Source organism: Lynx rufus, unplaced genomic scaffold, assembly GCF_022079265.1.
Source record: "Lynx rufus isolate CCGP_SWC_20201006 ecotype Redwood Valley unplaced genomic scaffold, mLynRuf1.p SCAF_24, whole genome shotgun sequence".
Taxonomy (NCBI): Eukaryota; Metazoa; Chordata; class Mammalia; order Carnivora; family Felidae; genus Lynx; species Lynx rufus.
This window is the reverse complement of record NW_025814839.1, coordinates 12,626,722-12,652,788: the sequence shown is the minus strand read 5'-3', so window position 1 is coordinate 12,652,788 and position 26,067 is coordinate 12,626,722. Positions and strand designations below refer to the sequence as shown.

At 49.6% G+C, this 26,067-nt stretch overlaps 1 protein-coding gene across 1 annotated transcript in view; it reads left to right on the top strand.

Moving 5' to 3' along the window:
* The first annotated feature begins 6,218 nt into the window (after window positions 1-6,218).
* SVOP (SV2 related protein) overlaps window positions 6,219-26,067 on the top strand; it is a 61,168-nt gene continuing 41,319 nt past the window's right edge. The window contains exons 1-4 of the mRNA XM_047088506.1: window positions 6,219-6,405; window positions 11,763-11,848; window positions 13,389-13,487; window positions 18,915-18,986. Coding sequence (XP_046944462.1) covers window positions 6,219-6,405; window positions 11,763-11,848; window positions 13,389-13,487; window positions 18,915-18,986 — 444 coding nt within the window. The remainder of the gene's footprint in view (window positions 6,406-11,762; window positions 11,849-13,388; window positions 13,488-18,914; window positions 18,987-26,067) is intronic.

Genomic DNA, 26,067 nt, shown 5'->3' with positions numbered 1-26,067 from the left:
ACACCATCCTCCGTCTCCAGGACTATTTTGTCTTCTCAAAATGCAACTCTGACCCCCTTAAACACGAGCCTTCCATTCCTTCCCAGCCCCGCCCCCACCACCCCTGGCAATTGCTATTCTCCTTTGTCTCTGTGAAATTGAGTTCTCCAAGCATCTTGAAAGTGAAATCATACAATATTTGTCCTTTTGCGACCGGTATGTTTCACTTAGCATGATGTTTTCAAGGTTCGTCCGTGTCGTAGCATGGATCGACGCTTCACTCCTTTATAAGACTGAATAGTATTCTATTGTGTGGCTAGGACCCCGTTTTGTTGATCCATTCATCAGCTGAGAGACACTTGGGTCGCTCCCACCTTTTTGGGCTCTCATGACTCATGCGGCAGTGAACTTGGCGTATATTCACAATGGCATGCAACAGTCACCTCTATCTGGTTCCAGGGAATTTCCACCGTCTCAAAAGGAAACCCGGTACCATCAGGCAGCCACCCCCCCTTCCCCCACCACTCCCAGATCCCGGTGACCGCTAATCCACCTTCTGTCTCCATGCGCTGGTCCATTCCGGATACTTCACGTAAATGGAATCATACAACATGCGGCCTTTTGCGTCTGGCTTCCTTCGCCCAGCTTCACGTTTCAACGTCCATCTGAGTTGTGGCAGGTGTTGGTGATCTGAGGACTCTTAACGCAGCGGTGCGCTATCGACCATTCAAACCAGCCCTAAGAGCAGATTGACTGTTGAACGTTCAGAACATTTTGGAGCCTGTTATTTCACCATCGGCAGGTTGAACTTGGTCGCATATACACCCTGGATATCGTCACATGCTACACATCCTTATGGCCTGGGGGGTTTTAGCTGAGATTCAGTCTATGGGCATGCCACTGGCCTGAGAACAATCCCGTGGTCTCCCTCAGCATGCCCCCCAAAGCTACCCCCAAAGAAATGCCTGGTCAGAGGAAAACAGTGTTCTTGCTGCTTAAGCAAAGCCCCAGACCCCAGCTTCTAACCAGATTTCCGGGCCCCAGGCCTTTGCTCCCAGGGGACACCTGCCTCCCGGCTCCAGGCAGGGGCATCTATCTGTCCTGTATCACAGGGGTCCTGGGCCTCTCGGACGAGGTAGAGGGGCTGCAGACACCCACCTCCGCCGACAGAGTAGGGGCTCCGATCCTCGGCACGACTGCTTCATGACCGGTACGGGGCAGGCGCGCAGCAGAATCGTTTGTCTGACTCCGTGGCACGAAATCAGTCCGCACATCAGCAACGGCAGCACCACCTGGGAACGTGTCAGAAATGCAAAATCTCAGTTCCCAGCCGAGATCTTCTGAATCAGACCCTCTGGCCGTGGGGCCCCGGCCATCAGGGTTGTGACCAGCCCTGTAGGGGTTCAAAGACTCCATTCAGCTAAAACGCCCTGCAGCAGTGTGATGACCTGGGAAGTGGTCGGCCAGGCTGGAATAGAGCTGTGCCTTCTGATTCCCGCTCTAGAACACATCGTTTCCCACTGCCTGGCAAGTCTCCTACATGTAGGCCAGCTCAGTTCAGGCATCACCTTCCTTCCCCAGACGCCTTCTCTCTGGGGAGAGAAACTGATGCCCAGTGATTAGGACCTAGGGCTCTAATACCAAAGCCAACCCGGCTGAGGCCTCAGCTCCTTCAAGCTGTGTGACTTTGGATGAGTGCCTTAACCTCTCTGGGCATCAGTTTCCTCATCCGTGATGTGGGGATAATAGCGGTACCTAATTCATAGGCTAATTGTCAGGGTAACAGGCGAGAATGTAAAAGGCTTATAGCATAGCTCTTAGCGCATAGCAAGTGCTCAGTAAAAACAGCTCTGTGGTTTGAGAACTAGTATCTAAGAAGCTTGAGGGAGGGGAATTCGAAGTGTGCACAGTGCTTTACATTTGTTTGCATAATAACTCTGGATGGGGCTTATTTGTAGCAGATACCATTGGTGCCGGTCCCAGATCCCCTCTACCAGGCTGGTGAATCTCCCAGGTGCCATTAGGTTTGGCGGCTTATAGCTCCCAGCTGCGGTCCGCTCTGAAGAGTGCCCTCAGCTGAGGGGAGCCGCCTCATCTGGGGACACCTAGGAGGCTATGCCCTCCGCCCCTGCGGTGACGTGCCAATGACTGACGCGAGCCCAGCCCCCAGACCTCTGGGTGGGACCATCCTGGTGGCATAATTCCCACTCCAGAGCTCCCCAACGGATCAGATTTCAGCAAAAACCACATCCCCGCCTTGTCCTGCCTCCCTCACTTCCCAGTGGAAGTACTTCCTTAACAAATCCTCGCTCAAGAATCCCCAGCTCATTTTTGCAGCGATCGAAGAATTCATCATGAAATTCATCCGGAATCCCATGGAACCCAGAACGGCCAAAACAATTTTGAAAACGAAGAACAGAATTGGAGGTCTCACACTTCCTGATTTCAAACCTCACTACAAAGCGACAGTGACGAAAACCACATGGTCCTGACCTAAGGAAAGACATATAGACCAAGGGAATGGAGTAGAGAGCTCAGAAATGAACCCTCATGTGTAATGGTCAAGTGATTTTTGACGAGATCATTCAATGGGGTGAAGGGCGGTCCTCTCAACAAATGGTGCTGGGAAAACTGGATGTCCACGTGCAAAATAAAAGCCGGACCCCCACCTTATGACATACACAAAAATCAACTCAGAACGGATCAAAGATCTAACCCTATAAAAAACTCTTAGACGAAAATATAAGGAAAAAGATTCACGGCATTGGAGCTGGCTGGACTATATCACAATTAAAAATTTGTGTACATCCAAGGACACAATCAACAGAGCTGAAAAGGCCACCTGTGTAAAGGGAGAAACTATCTGTAAATCATATATCTGATAAAGCATTGATATCCAGAATATATTCCCAATACACCTGATTTAAAAATGGACAAAAGCCTTGAACATGTTTTCAAAGATATACACATGGCCAACAAATCGGTGCTCAATTTTAGGGAAATTCAAATCCAAACCACAACCAGACACCATTCCACACCCATTAAGCTGGATTTTATTTAAAAAAAAAAGAAAAGAGGGGCGCCTGGGTGGCTCAGTCAGTTAAGCGTCCGACTTCAGCTCAGGTCACGATCTCACTGTCCGAGAGTTCGAGCCCCGCGTCGGGCTCTGGGCTGATGGCTCAGAGCCTGGAGCCTGCTTCCGATTCTGTGTCTCCCTCTCTCTCTGCCCCTCCCCCGTTCATGCTCTGTCTCTCTCTGTCCCAAAAATAAATAAAAACGTTGAAAAAAAAATTTTTTTTAAAAAAAAGATGGCAAATTTTATTTTATGTGTATTTTACCGCAACCGGAAAAGAAGAGAATCCCACCGTAGGCTCTGTGTCTCAGGCATCGGATTCATGATGCAATTATCACACCCAATTTACAGAGGAGGTAAACTGAGGCTCAGAGTGACTGTTATATCTTATCGGCCGGGGATGATAATAGTCACTGCCATTCAGGGTTTTGTGAGGATTAAATCAACTAATGACGCGTGTAAAGACCCCTGATCAAGAAAGAGAGTTACCTAGGAAGATGTGGGAGAAGGAAATCAGAAAGGAGTCACGGTAGCTTCCACTGAATTATGGCCAAACGTTGGCAATTTTGTGTCGTGCAACCTGACAGTGATGTTCGGTCCTTAAGCTGGACAGCGGGGCCAAAATATTTCTGCCATTGTTACCTATACGCTTGCATATGTTTTAAATATCTCAAAATAACATTTTTATGGAACGAACGTCAGAGTAGGTAGGGAGCAATAGAAGGGTTTGGAGAGAGAGCGTCCCGTCTTTGGCCGGGAACGCGAGGTTTTGATCTGACAGAAATGTGAGCGAGTCACGTTGACTTCTGGGGCCACGGTTTCCTGGTCTAGTAAAGGGCTGGTAAGGATCCCAACCGCGACCGTTGTGCGGATCCGAGCGCTTGGAAAACAACACCCAGAATGAGGCATGGAACGTAAGCTCGGGGCTGCCAGCCGGGGGTGGTGATGCTAGACGGGATGGAGTGAGAGCTCCAGGCTTCAGTCAGACCAGACCAGCCTGCAAACCCTGTGTTCTAGGTCCACCCCAGGCGAGCCTCACAGCTCAAGCTTTCCAAGCCCAGCCTCGTCCGTGAGTGGTGTTTCAGGTATTTGCAAACTCGCTGTGATTTCATCTGCTTTTTCTCTTCTCCAACTTCGTAAGCAGGACGTGTTCCCCCTGCTTCTATGCCAGAGCACCAGTTATTCTCGGTGAAATGCAGGGGATCGTGCAACAATTAATAATAATAGTAACAGTATGTTTTACTTAGATATTTCTTCTTTTCTACCCTTTTTTTTTAATGTTTATTTTTGAGACAGAGAGAGACGGAGCATGAGCGGGGGAGGGGCAGACACACACACACACACACACACACACACACACACACACACAGAATCCGAAGCAGGCTCCAGGCTCCGAGCTGTCAGCACAGAGCCCGACGCGGGGCTCGAACTCATGGACCACGAGATCGTGACCTGAGCCGAGTCGGATGCTCAACTGACTGAGCCACCCAGGCGCCCCTCTACCTCTTTATTTTTTTAAGTTTATTATTTATTTTGATAGAGAGAGAGAGAGAACCAATGGGGGAGGGCAGAGAGGGGGGGACAGAGGATCTGAAGAGGGCTCTCTGCTGTCAGCACAGAGCCCGATGTGGGGCTCGAACTCGTGAACCATGAGATCGCCAAAGTCAGCCAAACCCGAGCCGAAGTCAGATGCTTCACCCACTGAGCCACGCAGGCGCCCCTCCTTTTTTAGCTTTTTAAAGCATTGCCCAAATTTGCCCTCTACGCCTTCATGCTCCTGACTTTCCAGACTTCTGTTTTCAAAGCCCTAAGAGCAACGGGCATTACTCATTCAACATCGCTCTCTCCCGTGACCCGTGGCTGGGACGCCTCTGTTCTGTCCCCACCGTGACCCCAAAACCCACCACAGGGCTGGCGGACGGTAGGAGTTTTGTGTTTGGGAGTGAGGGAGATGGAAGGACACAGGTAATTTTACTGCTGAGCCCCAGATGAAGAGATCGCCACTCGGAGAAACCAAGGCTTTTCCAGAGTAACAAGAAATCATTTGAAGGAATGTATTGCAGAGCGGAGTCCGTGGGTCTCAAACGCGAAAGCCTACAAGCCCAGACAAAAGGGGCAAGTGCCAACTAAGAGGAACAGAGAACAGGTACAAGTGGCAAAAGACCCTCCAGGCTGGAGGTAACTTGGAGAGGAAGGGACTGTGATCAACCATGGAGTGTGTGTCCCATCTACGGGGAGCCCACTACCCAGATTGAGCCACATGGCTCCCTTACAGGAAGATGAGCCCCAGGTGACCAGTACTCCACTCTTTTTTTTAACTAATCTCTCCACCCAACATGAGGCTCGAGCCCACAACCCCAAGATCAAGAGTCGCATGCTCCACTGACTGAGCCAGCCAGCTGCCCCAGATACTCTACTTTTTTTTTATTTTTTTTTATTTTTAAAAAAAAATTTTTTTTTCAACGTTTATTTATTTTTGGGACAGAGAGAGACAGAGCATGAATGGGGGAGGGGCAGAGAGAGAGGGAGACACAGAATCGGAAACAGGCTCCAGGCTCTGAGCCAACAGCCCAGAGCCCGACGCGGGGCTCGAACTCACAGACTGCAAGATCGTGACCTGAGCTGAAAGTCGGACGCTTAACCGACTGCGCCACCCAGGCGCCCCCCAGATACTCTACTTTTTGAAGAGACATGAAGAATCTGGCTTTCTACAGTACTTCTCCCAATTAAAAAACTTGGGCATCCACTTTAACTATAAAAAAAAGACTGTAAGGGGAACTTTTTTGTGGACATAATGTCACCCCTTAGGTGACCACAAATTGTTACCCCTGACACAGAGAGAGGAGTCTAAATTCTGAAACACAGGTGATTCCAAACAGTATTTACATCTACAGCAAAGGTATCCTCTTTCACATAGCCTAGCTCGTGTATAGGGTCCCCCTGGAGTTGTGCAGTGCCCAACCTGTACAAATGTACGTGGCAGCCCTGATACATTAACTCTTAAAGCTGTCACACACACCCCCCCCCCCCACCAGTCCAACTCAATGGAAATGCCACCCCCTACCTGCACATCCATTCGATTCTCCGGACCATGAGAAAAAGCCTTTCACCTGTCTTGGGCACAAGAGCTGTTCAGCAAGGGCATTGAAGGGAAGTTCTAGCCATCATGACCAGATTTGCTCTGTTCTCTAGGGTGGTGAAATTCCGTCGCACGGGCGAGAGTGCCAGGTCAGAGGATGACACGGCTTCGGGAGAGCATGAGGTCCAGATTGAAGGGGTCCGCACGGGCCTAGAGGCTGTCGAGCTGGACGATGGGGCAGCTGTGCCCAAGGAGTTTGCCAATCCCACTGACGGTGAGGGGGCTCTGCATTTGGGATGTCAGCCTGGGCCACAGCCAGGGGCTCTGAGGTGCCAGCGTTACCTCCCCAGATAGCACTCTCAGAGGTATCTAGGGAAGGGACAGGTAGGAGGGCCCAGAGGGCCCAGAGGTGACACTGGGAGTGTGGGCAGGCCTACATGGCTGACTCCAGCAGATAAGGTTACATCACAATCCCTGCCAGTCTGCTTCATTGCACGATACTCAGCTGAGGACAGCAGCGACGATGATGATGATGGTGATGGTGGTGATGTTAGTGGTGACGGTGATGATAGTGTAATGATGGTGGTGAGGTGACAGTGATGATGATGGTGAGGGAAGGAAGGGGAGGGGGAGAATGATGAGGAGGAAGAGGATTCTGATGATGATGGCAATGATGATGATGGTGGTGATGATGTTGGTGATGATGTTGATGATGATGGTGATGGTGGTGATGATGGTGGTGATGATGTTGGTGATGGTGGTGGTGATGATGATGGTGATGATGGTGGTGATGATGGTGATAATGTTGGTGGTGATAGTGATGATAGTGTAATGATGGTGGTGAGGTGACGGTGATGATGATGGTGAGGAGGAGGATGATAATGGTAGGAAGAGGATGATGATGGTGAGGAGGAGGAGGATGATAGTGATGATGGCAAATGATGGTGATGGTGACAACGGTGATGGTGGTGGTGATGAAGAGGATGGTGATGATGGTAGTAATAATGGTGATGATGGTGGTGATGATGGTGATGATGGTGGTGATGATGTTGGTGATGATGGTGGTGATGATGTTGGTGTTGATGGTGGTGATGATGGTGGTGATGATGGTGATGATGGTGATGATGGTGGTGACGATGTTGGTGATGGTGGTAATGGTGATGATGGTGATAATGTTGGTGTTGATAGTGATGATAGTGTAATGATGGTGGTGAGGTGACAGTGATGATGATGGTGAGGAGGAGGAGGAGGAGGGGGAGAATGATGAGGAGGAAGAGGATTCTGATGATGATGGCAATGATGATGATGGTGATGATGGTGGTGATGATGTTGGTGGTGATGGTGGTGATGGTGGTGATGATGGTGGTGATGGTGGTGATGGTGGTGATGATGGTGACGATGGTGGTGATGATGTTGGTGATGGTGGTAATGGTGATGATGGTGATAATGTTGGTGGTGATAGTGATGATAGTGTAATGATGGTGGTGAGGTGACAGTGATGATGATGGTGAGGAGGAGGAGGAGGAGGGGGAGAATGATGAGGAGGAAGAGGATTCTGATGATGATGGCAATGATGATGATGGTGATGATGGTGGTGATGATGTTGGTGGTGATGGTGGTGATGGTGGTGATGATGGTGGTGATGGTGGTGATGATGGTGACGATGGTGGTGATGATGTTGGTGATGGTGGTAATGGTGATGATGGTGATAATGTTGGTGGTGATAGTGATGATAGTGTAATGATGGTGGTGAGGTGACAGTGATGATGATGGTGAGGAGGAGGAGGAGGAGGGGGAGAATGATGAGGAGGAAGAGGATTCTGATGATGATGGCAATGATGATGATGGTGATGATGGTGGTGATGATGGTGGTGATGATGTTGGTGGTGATGGTGGTGATGGTGGTGATGATGTTGGTGATGGTGGTAATGGTGATGATGGTGACAATGTTGGTGGTGATAGTGATGATAGTGTAATGATGGTGGTGAAGTGATGGTGATGATGATGGTGAGGAGGAGGATGATAATGGTAGGAAGAGGATGATGATGGTGAGGAGGAGGAGGATGATAGTGATGATGGCAAATGATGGTGATGGTGACAATGGTGATGGTGGTGGTGATGAAGAGGATGGTGATGATGGTGGTAATGATGGTGATGATGGTGGTGATGATGTTGGTGGTGATGGTGGTGATGGTGGTGATGGTGATGGTGATGGTGGTGATGATGGTGGTGATGGTGGTGATGATGGTGACGATGGTGGTGATGATGTTGGTGATGGTGGTAATGGTGATGATGGTGACAATGTTGGTGGTGATAGTGATGATAGTGTAATGATGGTGATGAGGTGACGATGATGATGATGGTGAGGAGGAGGATGATAATGGTAGGAAGAGGATGATGATGGTGAGGAGGAGGAGGATGATAGTGATGATGGCAAATGATGGTGATGGTGACAACAGTGATGGCGGTGGTGATGAAGAGAATGGTGACGATGGTAGTAGTGATGGTGATGGTGATGATGGTGGTGATGACAGTGATGGTGATGATGTGGTGGTGACGGTGATAGTGAGGATTATGGTGTTAGTGATGAAGAGGATGATGATGGTGGTGGTGATGGTGATGATGATGATGGTGGTGTTGGCGGTAACGGTGGCAGTGGTGATGAAGACGATGACGATGATGGCGATTATGGTGATGGTGATAATGGTGATGGTGCTGATGATGTGATGGTGGCGGTGGTGATGAAGAAGATGGTGATGGTGATGATGGTGATGATGATAGTGATGATGGTGGTGGTGGTGATGATAATGATATTAGTGGTGGCAAAGACAATGGTGGTGGTGGTGTTGATGATAGCATAATGATGATGGCGAGATGGTGGTGATGATGGTTGTGGTGGTGGTGGTGATGGTGATGATGCTGATGGTAGTGATGATGAAAGTGGTGATGGTGGTGATGATGGTGGTGGCGATGGTGGTGGTGGTGATGACGGTGATGGTGGTGACGGTGGTGATGGTGGTGGTGGTGGTGGTGAAGATGGTGGTGATGGTGGTAATCATAGTATAATGATGATGGTGAGCTGGTGGTGATGACGACAATGATGATGGCAATGGTGATGTTGATGGTGGTGGTGGTGACGGTGACCATAGTGACAGGAGCAGTGGACATTGGCTGAGGATTACTCTGGGCCAGGCGCTGTAAGTACCTTGCCCAGGGTCACACACCCCAAAATGAGAAAAGCTGGAATGACAGCCAGGCAATTCTCAGAGCCCACCTTCGTACCCATGATCCTGTGCTCCTCTGAGTAGAGCTAGTCAAACAAGAGACACCCGAGGCGATGCTGTGGCACCTGGTCTCCCCTCACACACAATGCTGGTGGATGAGAACATCCCATGCATTCCTGGAAGGCCCGAGATTCCCAACGTGAGAGAGGGTTCGTGACTCAAACCCAAGGCCTGTTGTTGGCAGATCTAAGGAGGCAATGACTGGGGAGGGGGCAGGCAACGGTTGGGAGCAGTGGCTTTACTCCCAGGCTGATCCGACTCAGCTCCAGGATCTACTGTGTGGCAGTCACATGCCACTGGGCAAGTCCTTGTCCTGCTCTGCAAAACGGAGCTGGGACTGGGTCTGAGCTAATGGGTGAGACGGGGATGAAATGAGACAGTGGACGTCAAGGTCTTCATGCAGTGCCTGGCCCATGGTGAGCCATGAAACATGCACCATTATTCTGTTATTACTGTTCTTACTACTGACGCTGCTGTAGGACTTAACTCTGCTTTCTCCTCTGTATTTTTTTGCTGGAGGAAACTCGATCCTGCTGGTGTGATAGACACCAGCTCACACTTCTGGAGAAAATTGTGATTGATGTAAGAGGCCCATGATCGAAACTCGAAAAACATGCCAATCCCAGCAGGGGCTGATGAGATCCTCAGAGGCAGCCCACAGAAGGGCCACCCAGTGTGCTCCTTTAGTATTTTTAGTTTGCAATTAACGTGTTTTGGAAACCACTTTAGATTCACAGAGAAGTTGCAAGCGTAGTTCAGAGAGCTCCCTCAGACCCTTCCTGCAGCTTCCCTTGACATTAACATCTAACCGGGCTACGGTGCATTTGTCAGAACGAAGAAACGAACACTGATGCAATACTATTTACTAAATACCAGACTTTTTTTTAAGTTTTTAAATTTATTTTTTAAGAGAGAGAGAGAGAGAGAGCACGCTCAGGCTTGCCAGAACAGGGGAGGGACAGAGAGAGAAGGAGAGAGATAATTCCAAGCAGACTCCGCGCTGCCAGTGCAGAGCCCAACGCAGGGCTCGAACTCACGAACCGTGGGATCATGACCTGAGACGAAACCATTGAGTCGGATGCCCAACCAACCGAGCCTAAACCCCAGACTTTTGATTCAGATTTCCCCAGTTTTTCCAGCCGTGCTGTTGCAGGGCTCAGTCCAGCCAACTATGTTGTATTTAGTCTTTCCATATTTTTCAAAAACACTTACGAGCTGATCGATTATATCCTATTTTTTTCTGAGCACACAAATAACATATGCTGCTTTGGAGAGCATTTTCCACATTCTAGAATGGCACAAAGTTGGAAAGTTACAAAGATGACTGTGAACAGTTTGTGGACACTCAATCTTACTGCTCTTGGAGAGCACACACACACATACCTAATTTTATCACAACCACAGCCCTTAAGGGTGCACACCTATCTCCAGTTACTTTTTTCACTTAAGGATATAATGCCGACACCTTTCCACCTGAGTGCAGCGGCATTCTGCTTTCGAAAAGTCTTTCCTGACTCTGGATGCAATACGTTGTGGAAAAAAAAAAAGCCTAAAATCTCAGAGGATTTCTCCCTTCCTCTCTCCAAAGACAACAAGAATGAAACCATAATGTAAAGTTTTGTATGTATTCCATGCATATACACATACCTACATTCAAATGCATACACATGCACACAGGCATGTGATTCCAAGAAGAGAATCACACTAAACATGTTTTCCATTTTACTTTGGGTTTTTTTAAGTTTATTTATTTATTTTGAAAAAGAGAGAGAGAGAAGGCATGTGCAAGTGGGGGCAGGACAGAGAGAGGGAGAGAGAGAATCCCAAGCAGGCTCTGTGCTGTCAGCACAAAGCCCTACGGGGGGAAGGGGGGGAGCTTGAGCCCACGAACTGTGAGACCACGACCTGAGCCAAAACCAAGAGTTGGACACTTCACTGACTGAGCCACCCAGGCGCCCCTGTTTTGCTTTATTTAAAAAAAAAATTAACAATATGTTGTGTGCATATGCACATTCTTTTTAACAGGCAGGTCATATGTCCTAACGTCAATATATACAAATGTATATACAATCATGATCTACATAATAGTTTATTTAACCAACCCCTGTTGGTAGACATTCTGGGTTTTCCAGTTGTCCCTTTTACAAACCATGCTGCAGTGGGCTTTGTGGCCAGAAAGCTCTTCATATTGGCTGGAATGTTTTTCTAGGATGACGTTTCTAGAAGTAGTATGTGCTGCCTTTACTAAGCTTGGCTGTGGACCCTCCCCCTTCCCAGACACCCCCGCACAAGGACAACTGCAGAGTGCACTCATTCCTTCGTCCCCTCCCCTTTTCTCCTTTTCCAGATACTTTCATGGTGGAAGACGCGGTAGAAGCCATTGGGTTTGGAAAATTTCAATGGAAGCTGTCGGTGCTCACGGGCTTGGCCTGGGCAAGTATTTGTGGGCGTGGTGACCTCACCTTCAGTCTCCAAGACCCCCCCCACCCCCCGCCCGGGATGCTCAAGTGGGTTCTAGGGGCTGTACAGAAGGACATAGTTGTCTCCACCTGAAGCCTTTGCTTGAATCAATAAAAGTTTGTGTTACATGACCCTGGTGATCTGAAGATCTGCCCTTGGGGGTAGTTTGGGTGTGGTTGGCGATGGCCCTCAAGGTGGCTTTGAAGCTTCTGGCTAAAGAAGTGGTTCTCAACCCTTTGGGGCTCGGGGTTGCTATAAGATTACGGTGTCATCTGTGGAGCTCACCCTAGGTAAACACACACAAATAAAAATGTGCTTTCTGGGGGTGCCTGGGTGGCTTGGTCGGTTAAGCGTCCGACTTCGGCTCAGGTCATGATCTCACAGTCCATGAGTTCGAGCCCTGCGTCGGGCTCTGTGCTGACAGCTCAGAGCCTGGAGCCTGTTTCAGATTCTGTGTCTCCCTCTCTCTCTGCCCCTCCCCTGTTCATGCTCTGTCTCTCTCTGTCTCAAAAATAAATAAACGTTAAAAAAAAAATTAAAAAAAAAATGTGCTTTCTGCTTCGAGAGGCTCATGGTCCCTTGTTAAAAATCCCCTGATCTTCCTCTAGCGCAGCGCAGCTAGACCTTTTTTTTTTTAATGTTTATTTTTGAGGGAGAGACAGAGTGCGATGGGGGAGGGACAGAGAGAAGGCGAGACACAGAAGCCAAAGAAGGCTCCAGGCTCTGAGCTGTCAGCACAGAGCCGGACGTGGGGCTCAAACCCACAAACTGTGAGTTCATGACCTGAGCCGAACTCAGACGCTTCACCGACCGAGCCACCCAGGTGCCCCTGCAGCTAGACCCTTAACACAGCGGAAATGGATTTTTGTGAATGCTGCATGACCTACTTTTTCAAATGGATCTCTAATTTCCCCACCTCATTCCTCCCTCCTAATTTGAAAAGCCTCCCATATTATCCATCACATTCCCGTGGCTACACGGGGCTGCTTCTGAACTCTCATTTCTGTCTAGTCTCATAAAGGTACCATGGTGTGTGATCACTGGAGCTTCCTAGTATGTGTTAATTATTAGAAGGTCATACTTGTTAACGGAACTGACAATTCTGCATGAACAATGACCTATAAACCAAAGCCAAGCTAGTCTTTAACCGAGCCAACGAAAAAAGATCATGGTCTGTCTGCCTCTACGAAAAAGTTTTTCTGGGATTTTAGAAGCATAGTAACATTTCCCCACTTCGTTTGGGGGGAGGGGTGCCTCTGTTTCTTCAACACAGAAACACGCAGAGAGAATGTTACACGCCCCTTTGTCAATTCCCACATGGTAACATTCTCTTTTAACTCCCGGAGTTTGCAGTGTGTTTTGGTGCGTGGTAGGGCGCTCAGCAGCAGCTAGTGGAAGAGGGGTTTTCTACGTGCTCTCCTAGGGGTCATGGCCTTGGTGAGGGCGCAGCCGCCCCGCTCCCGGCGCCGGGCGGACCCGGGCTGGCCTCACCGTGATTGCTTCCTCCCTGCAGATGGCCGACGCCATGGAAATGATGATCCTGAGTATCCTCGCTCCCCAGCTGCACTGCGAGTGGAGACTCCCCAGCTGGCAGGTTGCGTTGCTGACCTCGGTAGGCAACCCCCCCCCCCCCCCCCCCCGCCCACGGGTCTCCTGTGGCCTTCAGGACACCCCCTGGGGTGCTCTGTGGGGCTAAAGGCTCAGGCTGAGCAGGATAAAAATAAAACCCAGGTTGGAAACCACTGATCCCAGCTTCCCTAACTCCTCTGTGCACCTCAAACATCGGGGGCAGGTTTGCAGCAAATACTGCTCCCCCCAGGAGTCCCAGGACGTGAGGTCCCAGACATTCTGCTCAGTGGCTGGGAAGCTGGAACCCACCGGGGCATAAACCTTTTAAGCCTCCCGGCAAAAACGAGATGCCGGTTCCTCCCACGACCAGGGAGATCTGAACACTGAAAGGACACAGCGCCTGACACATAGTAGGTGTTCCGTAAATGGTAGGGAGCGTTGCTCCCTGGCATGGAGGCTTGAAGGAGAGTGAGGGAGAACCCTCCGTATTTGTCAGGGGAGCTCAGCAGCAGCCCCTCTACAAGGGAGGGGAACGGCCAGGCTGGATAAGAGGATAATAATGGCACAAAAGCTAATATTTATTAAGCTCTTGCTGTGCAAAGGGCTTTACATATATTGTATGCAATCCATGCATACTATGTATTGTACTCTTTAATCCTCACAACCCTAGGAGGCAGGTACTATTGTTAGCTGAGGAAAAATGAGGCACAGAGAGGTTAAGTCACTCACGAAAGGTCACACAGCCTAGCCACTGGCAAAGTACAGTAATTGCTAGCTAGGAGCACCTCCAAGAATGCTACAACTGTTCTGGAATGGCCTGAGTGCCTTCAGCAACCAGGACTGGTCCGATACCAGCAGTAAAGTTGTACAGCCTTGTGGGAGGAGTGTTGAAACTCCTGTGTTTTGCAGTTTAGTCACCTAGACGTGTGACCTTGAGCGAGGCACTTTCCGGCTCTATTTCGTCACCTGCGAAACGGAGGTGATAATGCCTGTTTTCCTGCCAACAGCAAAATGCGTAGAGTGCCTAGCACATGGTAGGGGATGAATAATTGAGACTTCTTTCTCACCTTCCTGATTTTCACTGATTCCCCCCTCAAGCATACCCGCAGGTCTGTGTGTTTGCAACGGGGAGCCTTTCTCGTCTTTTGTCATTTGGTTCCGCAACAATCACCACTTACCGAGCTCTCATTATGCGCCAGACTCCGCGCTGAGGGTTTGACACGGTTATCTTTTTAACCTTCTCAACCCTGTGAAAGAGGTGCTCTTCTCACTCCCATTTCACAGATACGGAAACTAAGGCTCAGAGAGGTGTGGTGACCTGTCCAAGCTCCCACAGCCCATAAGAGGCTCTGCTGGGCCAAGAGCGCTCCCTTGGGGGAGAAAAACTGGGGGAAATGTGGGGGGGGGGATGCTTAATTCTTCTGGGGCACAAGGATAGCACATCATTAAGGCAGCAGTTCACCCCAAGACAGCAGTCGTCAAACATTTTTTGCTCTCGGTCGTTTAGAAGAGATTTTTTTTTTTTTTTTTTATTTAAAAAAAATTTTTTTTTAACGTTTATTTATTTTTGAGACAGAGAGAGACAGAGCATGAACGGGGGAGGGTCAGAGAGAGAGGAAGACACAGAATCGGAAGCAGGCTCCAGGCTCCGAGCCATCAGCCCAGAGCCCGACGCGGGGCTCGAACTCACGGACCGCGAGATCGTGACCTGGCTGAAGTCGGACGCTTAACCGACTGCGCCACCCAGGCGCCCCTAGAAGAGATTTTTCTAAAAACTAGGCCGGTCCCAGGACTTTTATAGGTTTTAAAATTGACATTCAGTGTCTTTATTTTCTTTTTCTTTTTACTTCTTTTCAAAGTTATTTATTTCTCCTGAGAGACAGCACACGTTGGGGAGGGGCAGAGAGAGCGGGAGACAGAATCCCAAGCGGGCTCTGAGCTGTCGGCACAGAGCCTGACCTGGGGCTCAAACTCAGGAAGCCACGAGATCAGAACCTGAGCTGAAACCAAGAGTTGGACGCTCAACCCGACTGAGCCACCCAGGCACCCCTACTTTTTTTTTTTTTTTTACTTTTTAAAAAACGTTTTATTTATTTAGAGAGTGAGCGCAAGTGGGGGAGGGGCAGGGAGAGACTCCCAAGCTGGCACTGAGCTGTCAACAGAGCTCAGTCTCACAAACCATGAGATCATGACCTCAGCCAAAATCAAGAGTCAGCACTTAAACTACTGAGCCACCCACGTGTTCCACCTGTTTTTTGATTTTTTATTTTTTTACTTTTTTTTTGACATGAAATGTTTTTGAATTGTAGGTTGCAGATGCTATGATTTCTGGTGTATTGGAAATATAAAACTAAATAAAATTTCAAATCACTTTTTCAAATGTGTCCAATGGAATTGAAGTAGTTATCTGATACCCATCACACCATGTTTTAAAATAACATGAATAAGGCCTTCAGAAGCACTTGGAGGGGCGCCTGGGTGGCTCAGTTGGTTGAGCGTCCGACTTTGGTTCAGGTCATGATCTCTGGTCCATGGGTTCGAGCCCTGCATCGGGCTCTGTGCTGACAGCTCAGAGCCTGGAGCCTGCTTCAGATTCTGTGTCTCCCTCTCTCTCTGCCCCTCTCCCTCTCGTGCTCTGTCTCTCTCTCTCTCTCAAGAATAAATAAATGTTAAAAAAAAAGAAGTATTTGGAGATTCTGCATTGCCTTGTTTGCTTCTCGAGCTGGCATTTCCCTTCCATTTCTCCCTGTTTTCTCGTAGCCGTGTTTTGCTTTGCTCGAAAGCATATCATTTATCACCTGTCAGAATTTTCTGGGACAAAATCTATAAATTTTAAATTATTGTTTTTAATTTTTCTGAGCTCATAAGGTTCTAAGTATTGAAATTTTTCTCCTGCACTGAGTTATCGTGATAATTTTTAAATTTTTTTTTTTTCAACGTTTATTTATCTTTGGGACAGAGAGAGACAGAGCATGAACGGGGGAGGGGCAGAGAGAGAGGGAGACACAGAATCGGAAACAGGCTCCAGGCTCCGAGCCATCGGCCCAGAGCCCGACGCGGGGCTTGAACTCCCGGACCGCGAGATCGTGACCTGGCTGAAGTCGGACGCTTAACCGACTGCGCCACCCAGGCGCCCCTCGTGATAATTTTTAGTAACGTGCAACAGATCAAAACAAGAAGGAATTAATGCTGATAAATATTATTAAACACAAGTGGGTTTTTTTCTCCGGAATGTACCTCTTAATGAGGGGTACGCAGTATCTCCCCAATTATGTCACGTATTCTTGGGTGATTACTTTCTGCTAAAATGAGACAGGGCTTGGCAACAGTTTCGTTCCCGTTTTCCATTTTTACTGAATGGATGTAAATATGAAGAGCTTTGTTTGCATATAAAAATTGGGGGGGGGCGGCTGAAGGCCTTGTGGAATAATCCATAAACTAATGCCACCTGGTTTTTTCAACAACTTCCGAGCTACATGCTGACGAGCACACAGCAATCGCTCGTCAAAGATTATTTTTAGTGATCTAATTTGCTGACAGCTTGATTAGGCTCTCTTTCAATTTGGTTAAAAATAATAAAAAGGAATTGGAAACTGAATGACTTGCAAAAGCATTTGTAACTGTGTCATTGGTGTCCCTTTTGAGGTGTCCTGGGGGGTTTAACCTCAGAGCCCTGCGCTGTGAGGGGTACCGCAGAGGCTGGGGCAGCGAGAAGTGGGAAAGGGGGTGCTTGAGAAAGGGAGGTGAGGCAGGGAACAGGCGAGCGCCCTAGCCTGTTCTCAGGAAAGAGTGTGTATGGAAGCTGAGGACCTGGAAGATATTTTCTTTAAAGTAGCCATGGCAGGGGGCGGGCGCCTGGGTGGCTCAGTCAGTTGAGCATCCTACTGCGGCTCAGGTCATGATCTTGTGGTTTGTGAGTTCGAGCCCCGCATCGGGCTCTGTGCTGACAGCTTGGAGCCTGCTTCGGATTCTGTGTCTCCCTCTCTCCCTGCCCCTCCTCTGCTCATTCTCTGTCTCTCTTTGTGTCTCTCTCAAAAATAAATAAATATTTTAGAAAATTAAAAGAATAAATAAATAAAGTAGCCATGGCGGGGCGCCTGGGTGGCTCAGTCGGTTGAGCATCTGACTCCAGGTTTCAGCTCAGGTCACCATCTCACGGTCTGTGGGTTCGAGCCCCACGTTTGGCTCTGCACTGGCAGCTCAGAGTCAGCTTGGGATATTCTCTCTCTCTCTCTCTCTCTCTCTCTGCCCCTCCCCTGCTTGCATGGTCTCTGTCTCTCTCTAAATAAAGAAATAAAACTTAAAAAAAATTTTTTTTAAGTAAAAGTAGCCGTGTCCGCTCCTCCCTTGGAGTGCCTGCCTCTGTGTAGCCCCTGTTTGCAGCCCGCTGCCCGAGGACATGCCTGAAGGAGTGGCTTTTGGGTCAGACAGCACTGGGCAGTGCCCTCACCTCTTTGGGCCTCAGTTACCTTGTCTGCAAAATGGGGATGATATCGGCACCCACCTCGTAGGCTGCCGCGAACATTAGGTAAGACGTCAGTGTAAAGAGGTTAGTGTGCTGTCCCACTCTTGGTGAGGACGAGGCATGAGAGTCTAGGGTTTAGGACCTGGCTCTCCCCTCTCCTCCCTGGGATACTGAGCAGGTTTCTTAACCCTCCGAGCCTCAGGCTCCCCATCTGTAAAATGGGCACAATCATTCAAACCTCATCAGCTCTGTTCAACAATAAACAATGTAACAATGACTTTGCTGGGCACACCAGTGAGCGCTTGGTGAAGGTTCCTCTTGCGAATAGCCTACAGATCTCATTCCAACCTCCTGTCTTCTGTTGTTCATATCCTCCAAACCCTTGATATTTTCTTTTTTTTTAATTTTTTAAAGTTTATTTATTTTGAGAGAGCGAGAGCGAGCGAGCCAGTGGGGGGGGGGGGCGGGGGGGCAGAGAGAGAGGAGGACACAGGATCCCAAGCAGGCTCTGTGCTGACAGCAGAGATCCTGACATGGGGCTCAAACTCACAAACTGGGAGGTCATGACATGAGCTGAAGTCAGATGCTTAACTGACTGAGCCACCCAGGTGCCCCTACCTTTGATATTTTCTCAGCAACAGGGCGACACATTTCTTTGATGCAGTGAGAAGTTGGTACGATGCTAGCTAGCTCTATAGCTATACTGCCTGATTCCAGCCTGTCCCGCCTACACCTGGGTGACCCTGGCCAAGGGACCTGCCCTCTCTGAGTCTCGGTTTTCTCCTCTGTAAAATGGGGCTCATGGTATCATCCACCCCACAGGATTGTTGTCAGGCTTAAAGGGTCACATGAGCGTGTAGAATACTGTTCGCACCTTAACAGGCTCTCAGCCGATGTTGGCTCATTAGTATTACTGGGATGTGATGTCACAGTTTCAATCCGTTGTTCCCTTTCTCTGTGATGCTCCGTGTCAGTGTTTAACAGAAGCTGTCTTTCCATCCACAGGTAGTCTTTGTGGGCATGATGTCCAGTTCCACCCTCTGGGGAAACATCTCAGACCAGTACGGCCGGAAAACAGTAAGGCGACCTCTCCTAAGCGCATGTCCTCCGGGTTAATCTCCATGGTGACGCTGACAGGTGGCAAGCCAGCGCTCTGCTTAGCGTTTGGGAGGCCCGATTAGCTCTGTTGAAATGCAATGACAAGACATGGCTCTGAGGCCATCGAAATCCCACATTCCTAGTGGGGCCCGAGCGTGCACGTTTCAGAACGCAGAAGATGCTTTGGGTGCCCTCTCCGGTCCCCTTGGCACCCCCCCCATTCCCTTACACCAGGCTGGGGGCAGGCAAGGGCTGGTAGATGAAGACCTCAACTTTCTTGCCCTCAAGTGACTCATCTGTCAATCCCAGCAGGATTGAGCTCTGGGGCCCACCGTGGGAACCTGCTCATGAAGGTACCCTGAATTGTCTGCCTGCCCCACCCCTCCCGGGATCACCACCCAAATAAACTAGAATTCTTGTGTCAGGGTCTGCTGCTGGGGAGGCCCAGCCTAAGGCACGACATGAAATGGATTTGCAAGCAAGAAGCAAGAAGGGAACTTACAGGTCTGGCATTGCCATGAGCTCTTAACTGTTTTATTTGTTACTTCGTGGTCCCCTTTGTATGTTACGCTGCTCACGTTTTGCGGGGCTTCGCTTGGGTTCTTTGATACCTTCAGTGTGTGCATGCGAACTTAGGCCTGATGGGAGAAAAGATCTGTGTAGATCCAGGCAGGCTTTACTTGGTTAAGTGCCTTGCTCGGGAAAAGCCGCCCCTGCTGTTGCGCAATCCTGGGTGATCGCACCCCCTGACTGCTTTATCGTCCTCTTCAGCCTGCGGGTTCCTCAGAGGCAGGGTGGTATAGTGGTTACGTGCTTGGGCTCTGGAATCAGGTGGACCTGGGTTTAGTCCCTGGGTTTAGTCCCCTGCCACTCCTGGCTGTGTGACCTCAGGCAAGCGATTGACCTCTCTGAGCATCGATTTCCTCAAACATGTAAAGAAAAAATAGCAGCGTCTACATTGGAGGGTTAATTGAGATCCTGAGTATGAATGGCTTTGTAGAACGCCAGGCACATCAGCGACACAGGACACATGTCAGCTGGCATCGCAGTGATAGCATTTCTGACAAATTCCCAGGTGATGCTGTTGCCACGGCTTATCTGAGGCCCGTACTTTGAGAACTATTGGCTTAGACTAGTTTAGACTCTCTAAACCAGCTTAGAATTCTGTTAGGAAGGAAGAAGGGAGATATGGATGCCGAGTAGGTAATAGGCAGGGCCCACTGTAACCCGCATGCCATGAGCTGAAAAGAAAACAGTGGCTTGTATGGCAGGCCCTATACCAACCACGATACGTGCTTGGTGCTATTATTGTTCTGATTTTACAGAAGGGGAAACCGAGGCACAGAGCATGGGCAGTTTGCCCAAGGCCACTTAGCTTGTGTGTCACAGGGCCAGGTCTTACTCTTTCTGAGTCTAGACTCTTCCCTTAACTGTGATGCCAGCGGCTTGAATGTGTAGGTGTTCAATCAATAAATGTTGCCTCGATGAGTGAATGAATGAATGAATGAATGAGTGGCTGAACATTGCAGTCCGGCTGCAGCCCCTCCCACTGTGGCTGGGCCGGAAACATGTGGGCCAGCAGGCACCTGGGAGATGTTGACTAATAAAACCACCAAGAAGTGGCTGGGGCAGGACCAGAGGCAGCCAGGCTGGGAAACCAACAGTGGCCATTGTAGCTCGGGGACTCTTGGTTGGTTTTAGAGACCGGGGAGGTCAGTGGGGATGACCTCTCCAGCCTCCGAAAGAGGACAGAAGCTGGATTATTCTGGTCTCCAGGAAGTAGCTCCCTAAACTCTGCCCCATACACACCCTCCCACCCGCTTCCTTTTTCTGGAGGGTGTAAGTCATTGCTTTAAGGATTTTCTGGCTGGAAGATAGAACAGACCAGAGCTGGGGTGGGGGTGGGGGCGGAGGAAGGGAAAGATAGAGGGAAGGAGGAAGGAAGGGAGGGAGGACGGACGGAAGGAACACCCCTTAAAATAAAACAGAGCCATTTCTTGGGCAGAATTGCAGCAGTTAAAGGAGTTGTAAATGTGTGGCTGAGGCTGCACCTAACATTGGCCCTCGCACTTTTCAAATAATCGAAGGAAAAAGCTCTTCTAAAGTCTTCACGTGGCTTCTTCCTGCGCAGACTGGGCACGGGGTGGACGACCTGTCCCACTGTCTCTGGCTAAAGAACAGTTTTTATTGACTTGCCCCTGAGGCCAACAGGCATATGCACAAAAAATGCAGGAACCCATAACAAGGAACTTTCCTCTGCCCCAAATTCTATTACTCAGTTGCTGAATCACGAAGCCATGAGGAGTACAAGGGGAAAGAAGTGAAAATACCTGAATCTGGGGCCTGGGTCTGCCCCCGAGGTGACTCAAGTTATCCCGCCCTTCTTGGGGCCTCAGTTTCTTTATGTCAGAGGAGATTGGATTCAATAATAACTGATAGTGATAGCTACCATTTACAGAATTCCCCAAACTGAAGGGCAAATGGGTTTGTCGTCCCTTGTGTCTGTTCTAATTGCTCAGTAGGGGATGCCAGACGCATGGATTTGAGGAGTCAGAAGGCTCAGTGGGACGGTGCTGTGATCGATTAGTGATGTCTGCCAGGGGCACAGGACAGGAGGATGGATCAGTGAGTGCAGTATACCCCTTGAGGGAGGTGGCTGTGCCTGCTTTGCTCACTGGGGTGGGCTGGCATTTGGGACAGCCTTATAGCAACCACTCCTTGTAAATACTTCGCGAGTGGCTGAACAGGATGGATGAAAATCAAATCTCCTTGTTGCCACTTTCTGCCTCTCTCTCATCCTCTCCAGACCAGCAAGTGACTTTACTGATGAGTGTTCTTTCTTTATGGAAAGTCCACAAAGGTCATTAGCTTGTCATCCCCTGGAAGAGGGTGTTCACTCTGTCATTAATGTCAGTCGTGCCTACGGTGTTCCCAGGAGGTAGCCCTACAGGACGTAGATGTCTTCATTTTTCTGATTGGTCTCAGAGGAGAAAACTATGGCTTATATTTTAAAGAGATTTGTAGGGGCACCTGGGTGGCTCAGTTGGTTAAGCATGGGACTTCGGCTCAGGTCACGACCTCACAGTTTGTGAGTTCGAGCCCCACATCGGGCTCTGTGCTGACAGCTCGGAGCCTGGAGCCTGCTTCGGATTCTGTGTCTCCCTCTCTCTCTGCCCCTCCCCTGCTCATGCTTGCTCTCACGCTCTCTCTCTCTCTCAAAAATAAACATTAAAAAAAAGAAAATCAAAAAAAATTTTTTTTAATTTTAAGAGATTCATAGGTGGGTTTTCAGTAATGCCATTTACTGAATCTTGTGAGTCCTGAACACATTTTGGCAACTTCTAGAACAGTAGTTCTCAACGGGGGAGGGGGTGGGCAGGTTTTGTCTCCCCCTTCCTCCCAGGGGACCCTCAGCAAGGTCTGGAGACATTTGTGGCTATCACAAGTCAGGGGAGGGGTGCTCCTGGCATCTAGTGAGTAGAGGTCAGAGATCCTGCTCGATACCCCAAAGTGCACAGGACAGTCCACACCACGACGAATTGCCAAGTCCAGAATGGGAAGGGTGCCAGGGCTGAGAAACCAGGCGCCCAGAGAGAATGCACGTATCATGAAGAATTCATTCTTCACCGACTTACTGCATAGCCTGGGACTGCTCCGCCCTAATTTCCTGTTTACCTCCAGTGCTCACTGGGACACGTGAAATGCTAAGGTGACATCCCTGTGAGAGCACGGGCTCTGAGATCTGACTGCTAAGATTCCAATCCCGGCCGGCTCCTCCGCAGACAGGCTGCTGCGTGACCCCGAGCAAGTGACTCAGCCTCCCCGTGCCTCAGTTTCCTCCTCTCTTCATGGGATAAAAATAGCCTCTCTTCCCCAGGGGTGTTCTAGGAGTAAATGGGCCCTTGCACCGAGAGCTCTTGGCACAGAGGAAGCAACTCGTAAACGTCCGGCAGTGTTCCCATCATTTGCCAAGTTCAGGGTGCCGATAAATGGCAGTGCCGGTGTTAAAAATGCAGGTGTGTCTGGCTCCAGAGTCCACATCCTTGGCTGCTGGGAGACATAACTGAGTTATCCCCCGGGATTCAGTTGACCAGTTGGACATTCATCCGTTCCAAAGAGATGAAGCTTGGGTAGAGTGGTCCACGCAAAGCTGGCACGACCAGAGAGGAGAGAAAGCGCCCCCAGACTGCAGGGCCCCCTCCTCCCTGCATGGAATTCTGGCCCAACCGCAGGGAGGACGGATCAGGTTCTAATTATAAAGCCTCTGTAGAACTCCTCCAGAAACCGAGGGTGAGCCGGGCAGCTGGCGAGCTTTAGCAAGCGCCAAGAATCTCCTCCTAGCTCCTTGATCTGCCTCCGCCCAGCTGGGAGGCTTCTGGGAGGGCGTCTGCTCCATGACTTTGCAGGGGAATCACATAAGGGGTTCGGACTCAGTGGGCCACTTTGATTCCTACAGAAGTCTCTACACCCTGCGGGCCTGTGGCAGCCGCAGAAAGGAAGGGCAGCTGCAGGCGTGTGGCCTCGCGGGGATGAAGATACACACCCAGGTTCCTGGTCCCATGCTTCACCCCCTCTGTCGAGCGAGGGAGGCGTAGGCAGGTTTTTTCACTTCTCGGAGCCTCAGTTTCCCCATTTTCCCCTTCCGTAAAATAGGGTTGACAAGAGGAGGAGTTCAGAGGATTGCAGGGAGGGTTATGTAAGAAATGTATGTAATGCACTTAGAATGGTGTCTACTAACACATGGTTAGCCCGTGATCCCTGGTAGCTATTATCGGCTGTGACTCCAAGAAAACACGGTTTAGAATATGATCAGGTCACTCTCTGGTTCAAAGTCTACAGATCTAGCCTGGGTGGCTCAGTCGCTTGAGCATCCGACTCTTGATTTCAGCTCAGGTCATGATTCAGGGGACGTGGGATTGAGCCCCGTGTCGGGCAGGCTCCACGCTCAGAGTGGAGCCCACTTAGGACACTCTCTCTCTCTCTCTCCCTCTACCCCCTCCCCCGCTGGCGCTCACTCTCTCTCTCTCTCTCAACTAAAATGAAAAAAAAAAAAAAATTCAAAGGCTGTAGGTCCATGCCCTCTATGTCATTTATAGGTAAAGGGGGGAAGGAGGGTGACAGGCAGGCAACAGGCCTCTCATCCCCATATTTTGAGGACCCCCAGGCCCCTTTGCCCCGTGACTGTTTTCCCCGTCCTTGTACATGACTGGAGACCACCACCGGGGGCCGAGTAGACGGTCTTCCGAGGCTGAGCAGTGCTCATGACAATGACATCAGCATGCTCCTTTTGGCGGTTGCAGACCCAGAACCCGAGTGGCAGTAAGACCCTAAGCCTTGGAGCAGCAGCTTGAAGTCTTTGCAGGCTGCAGGTTGTAAACCCGTGAGCCATGAACCGAGTACGGCCTACCCAGGTGTTTCATTTAACCCGTACGATAGGGGACAGGATGTGGAATCAGTTGCCTCTGTTTCAAAAATGTATTTTGCATAAAAATAAGGAGTTGTTTTTGTTTGGTTGCTTTTTGGTTTTGGTGGGGTTTTTTTTTTTTTGATAATTGGGCGGTCTGGCAGCCCAGGGTCCACATTTCATGATGGCAACTTTGGGCTAGAGCTGAGTAGAGGCCGACAAGACAGGTCAAGGTCTCTTGCGTTCACTCGGACCCACCTGTCCTTGCTGCATGATATTGTCACATATGTTCTTGGTCAGAGGCAATGGGAACCGCCAAAGGCCCAGGAGGAGGGGAGGGGCTCATTGGAAATACGACCTGGCATTGGGGGTTGGAAACCTTGACTCCAGTTTTGACTCTGCTGACCTTGGACAAATCGCTAGACTACTTTGGTCCTCCCTGCGCTGGTTTGTAAAGTGGGAGTGGAAACAGCAGCCTCTTTCCACCGGCTGCCCGCGAGGACCCGGTGTTAACGACGTGACAATGAATTGCAAAATGCAAATCCAAGTTCTGTGAAGTCAGAGACTCTAACTGCCACGTCCCCTGTAGCCTGGGACAAAGGCCCATGTTTAGCAAACAGCAGGCACTCAATATATGCATGGCAAAGGGATGAATGAATGAATAACAGTATCTTGACTGCCAGGCACGTGACAGGTACTCCATATATGCATATTGAACAAATGAATGAATGAATGATGCATAACAGTACCTTTAGTTCTGGGCACACAGCAGGTGCCCATTACACGTATAGTGAATGAATGAATGAATGAATGGTATATAGCATTATCTCTAGTGTCTGGCATACAGCAGGCGCTTGATATACGCTTATTGTTGAATGAATAATTGAATGAGCCAGCTAACGGATGCATAATGTCTATACCTCTATCTGTAGAGCTTGGCATACAAGGGATGCTCAGTAAGTGAGTGTGGAAGGAAGAAAAGGAGAGAGAAGAGGGAGACGAAGGAGCCAACGATCCGAAAGGCGGGACAGATGTTAGGCAGAATGACAAGTGAGGTTAACGAAAAGCTCAAAGGCCCGGAGACGTTTCTGCAGAGTCCCGAGCAGTGCTCGTGCCTTTGCAGTAGCCCTGACGGTATTCACGAAGGGTTGCTGAGCCCTCATTTCCTGGCCAGCTGGAAAGCCCTGGCGTCAGCGGGCCAGTGCAGAGCCAGCTGCAAGTGTGCTGTGACCCCACAGGACAGGTCAGCATGCAGGTCTTTGCTGCCTAGCATGGGGTCCCACGGTGACCCCAGCGGGATAACGCAGCTCCCAGGTCGTCCCTAGAGGGAGGCTTAGCTTGCAGGTGCCAGCCTGGGTGCCCTTTTCTCTTACCCTCTCCTCTTCTCCTGCTGTTTTCCTTCTTTCCTTTCATTTTCTCTGCTGCTAATGATACCCTGTTTCTGATTCAAGACGCCTTGGGTTCCAAGGAAGCAAACCCCTCTTAAATTAGTTTAAGCCAAAAGAAAGGAAGTAAGCATATGTGTGGCAGGTACCGATTTCATAGTCACGGGTTTTAGGGGAGCAGAAATGGGGCTTTATTATTGTTGCAATAGATCCGGAGCTCCCTAGGCTTTCCTAATTCCTATCCCACCTGTTTTGGTATGCACTTAATAGC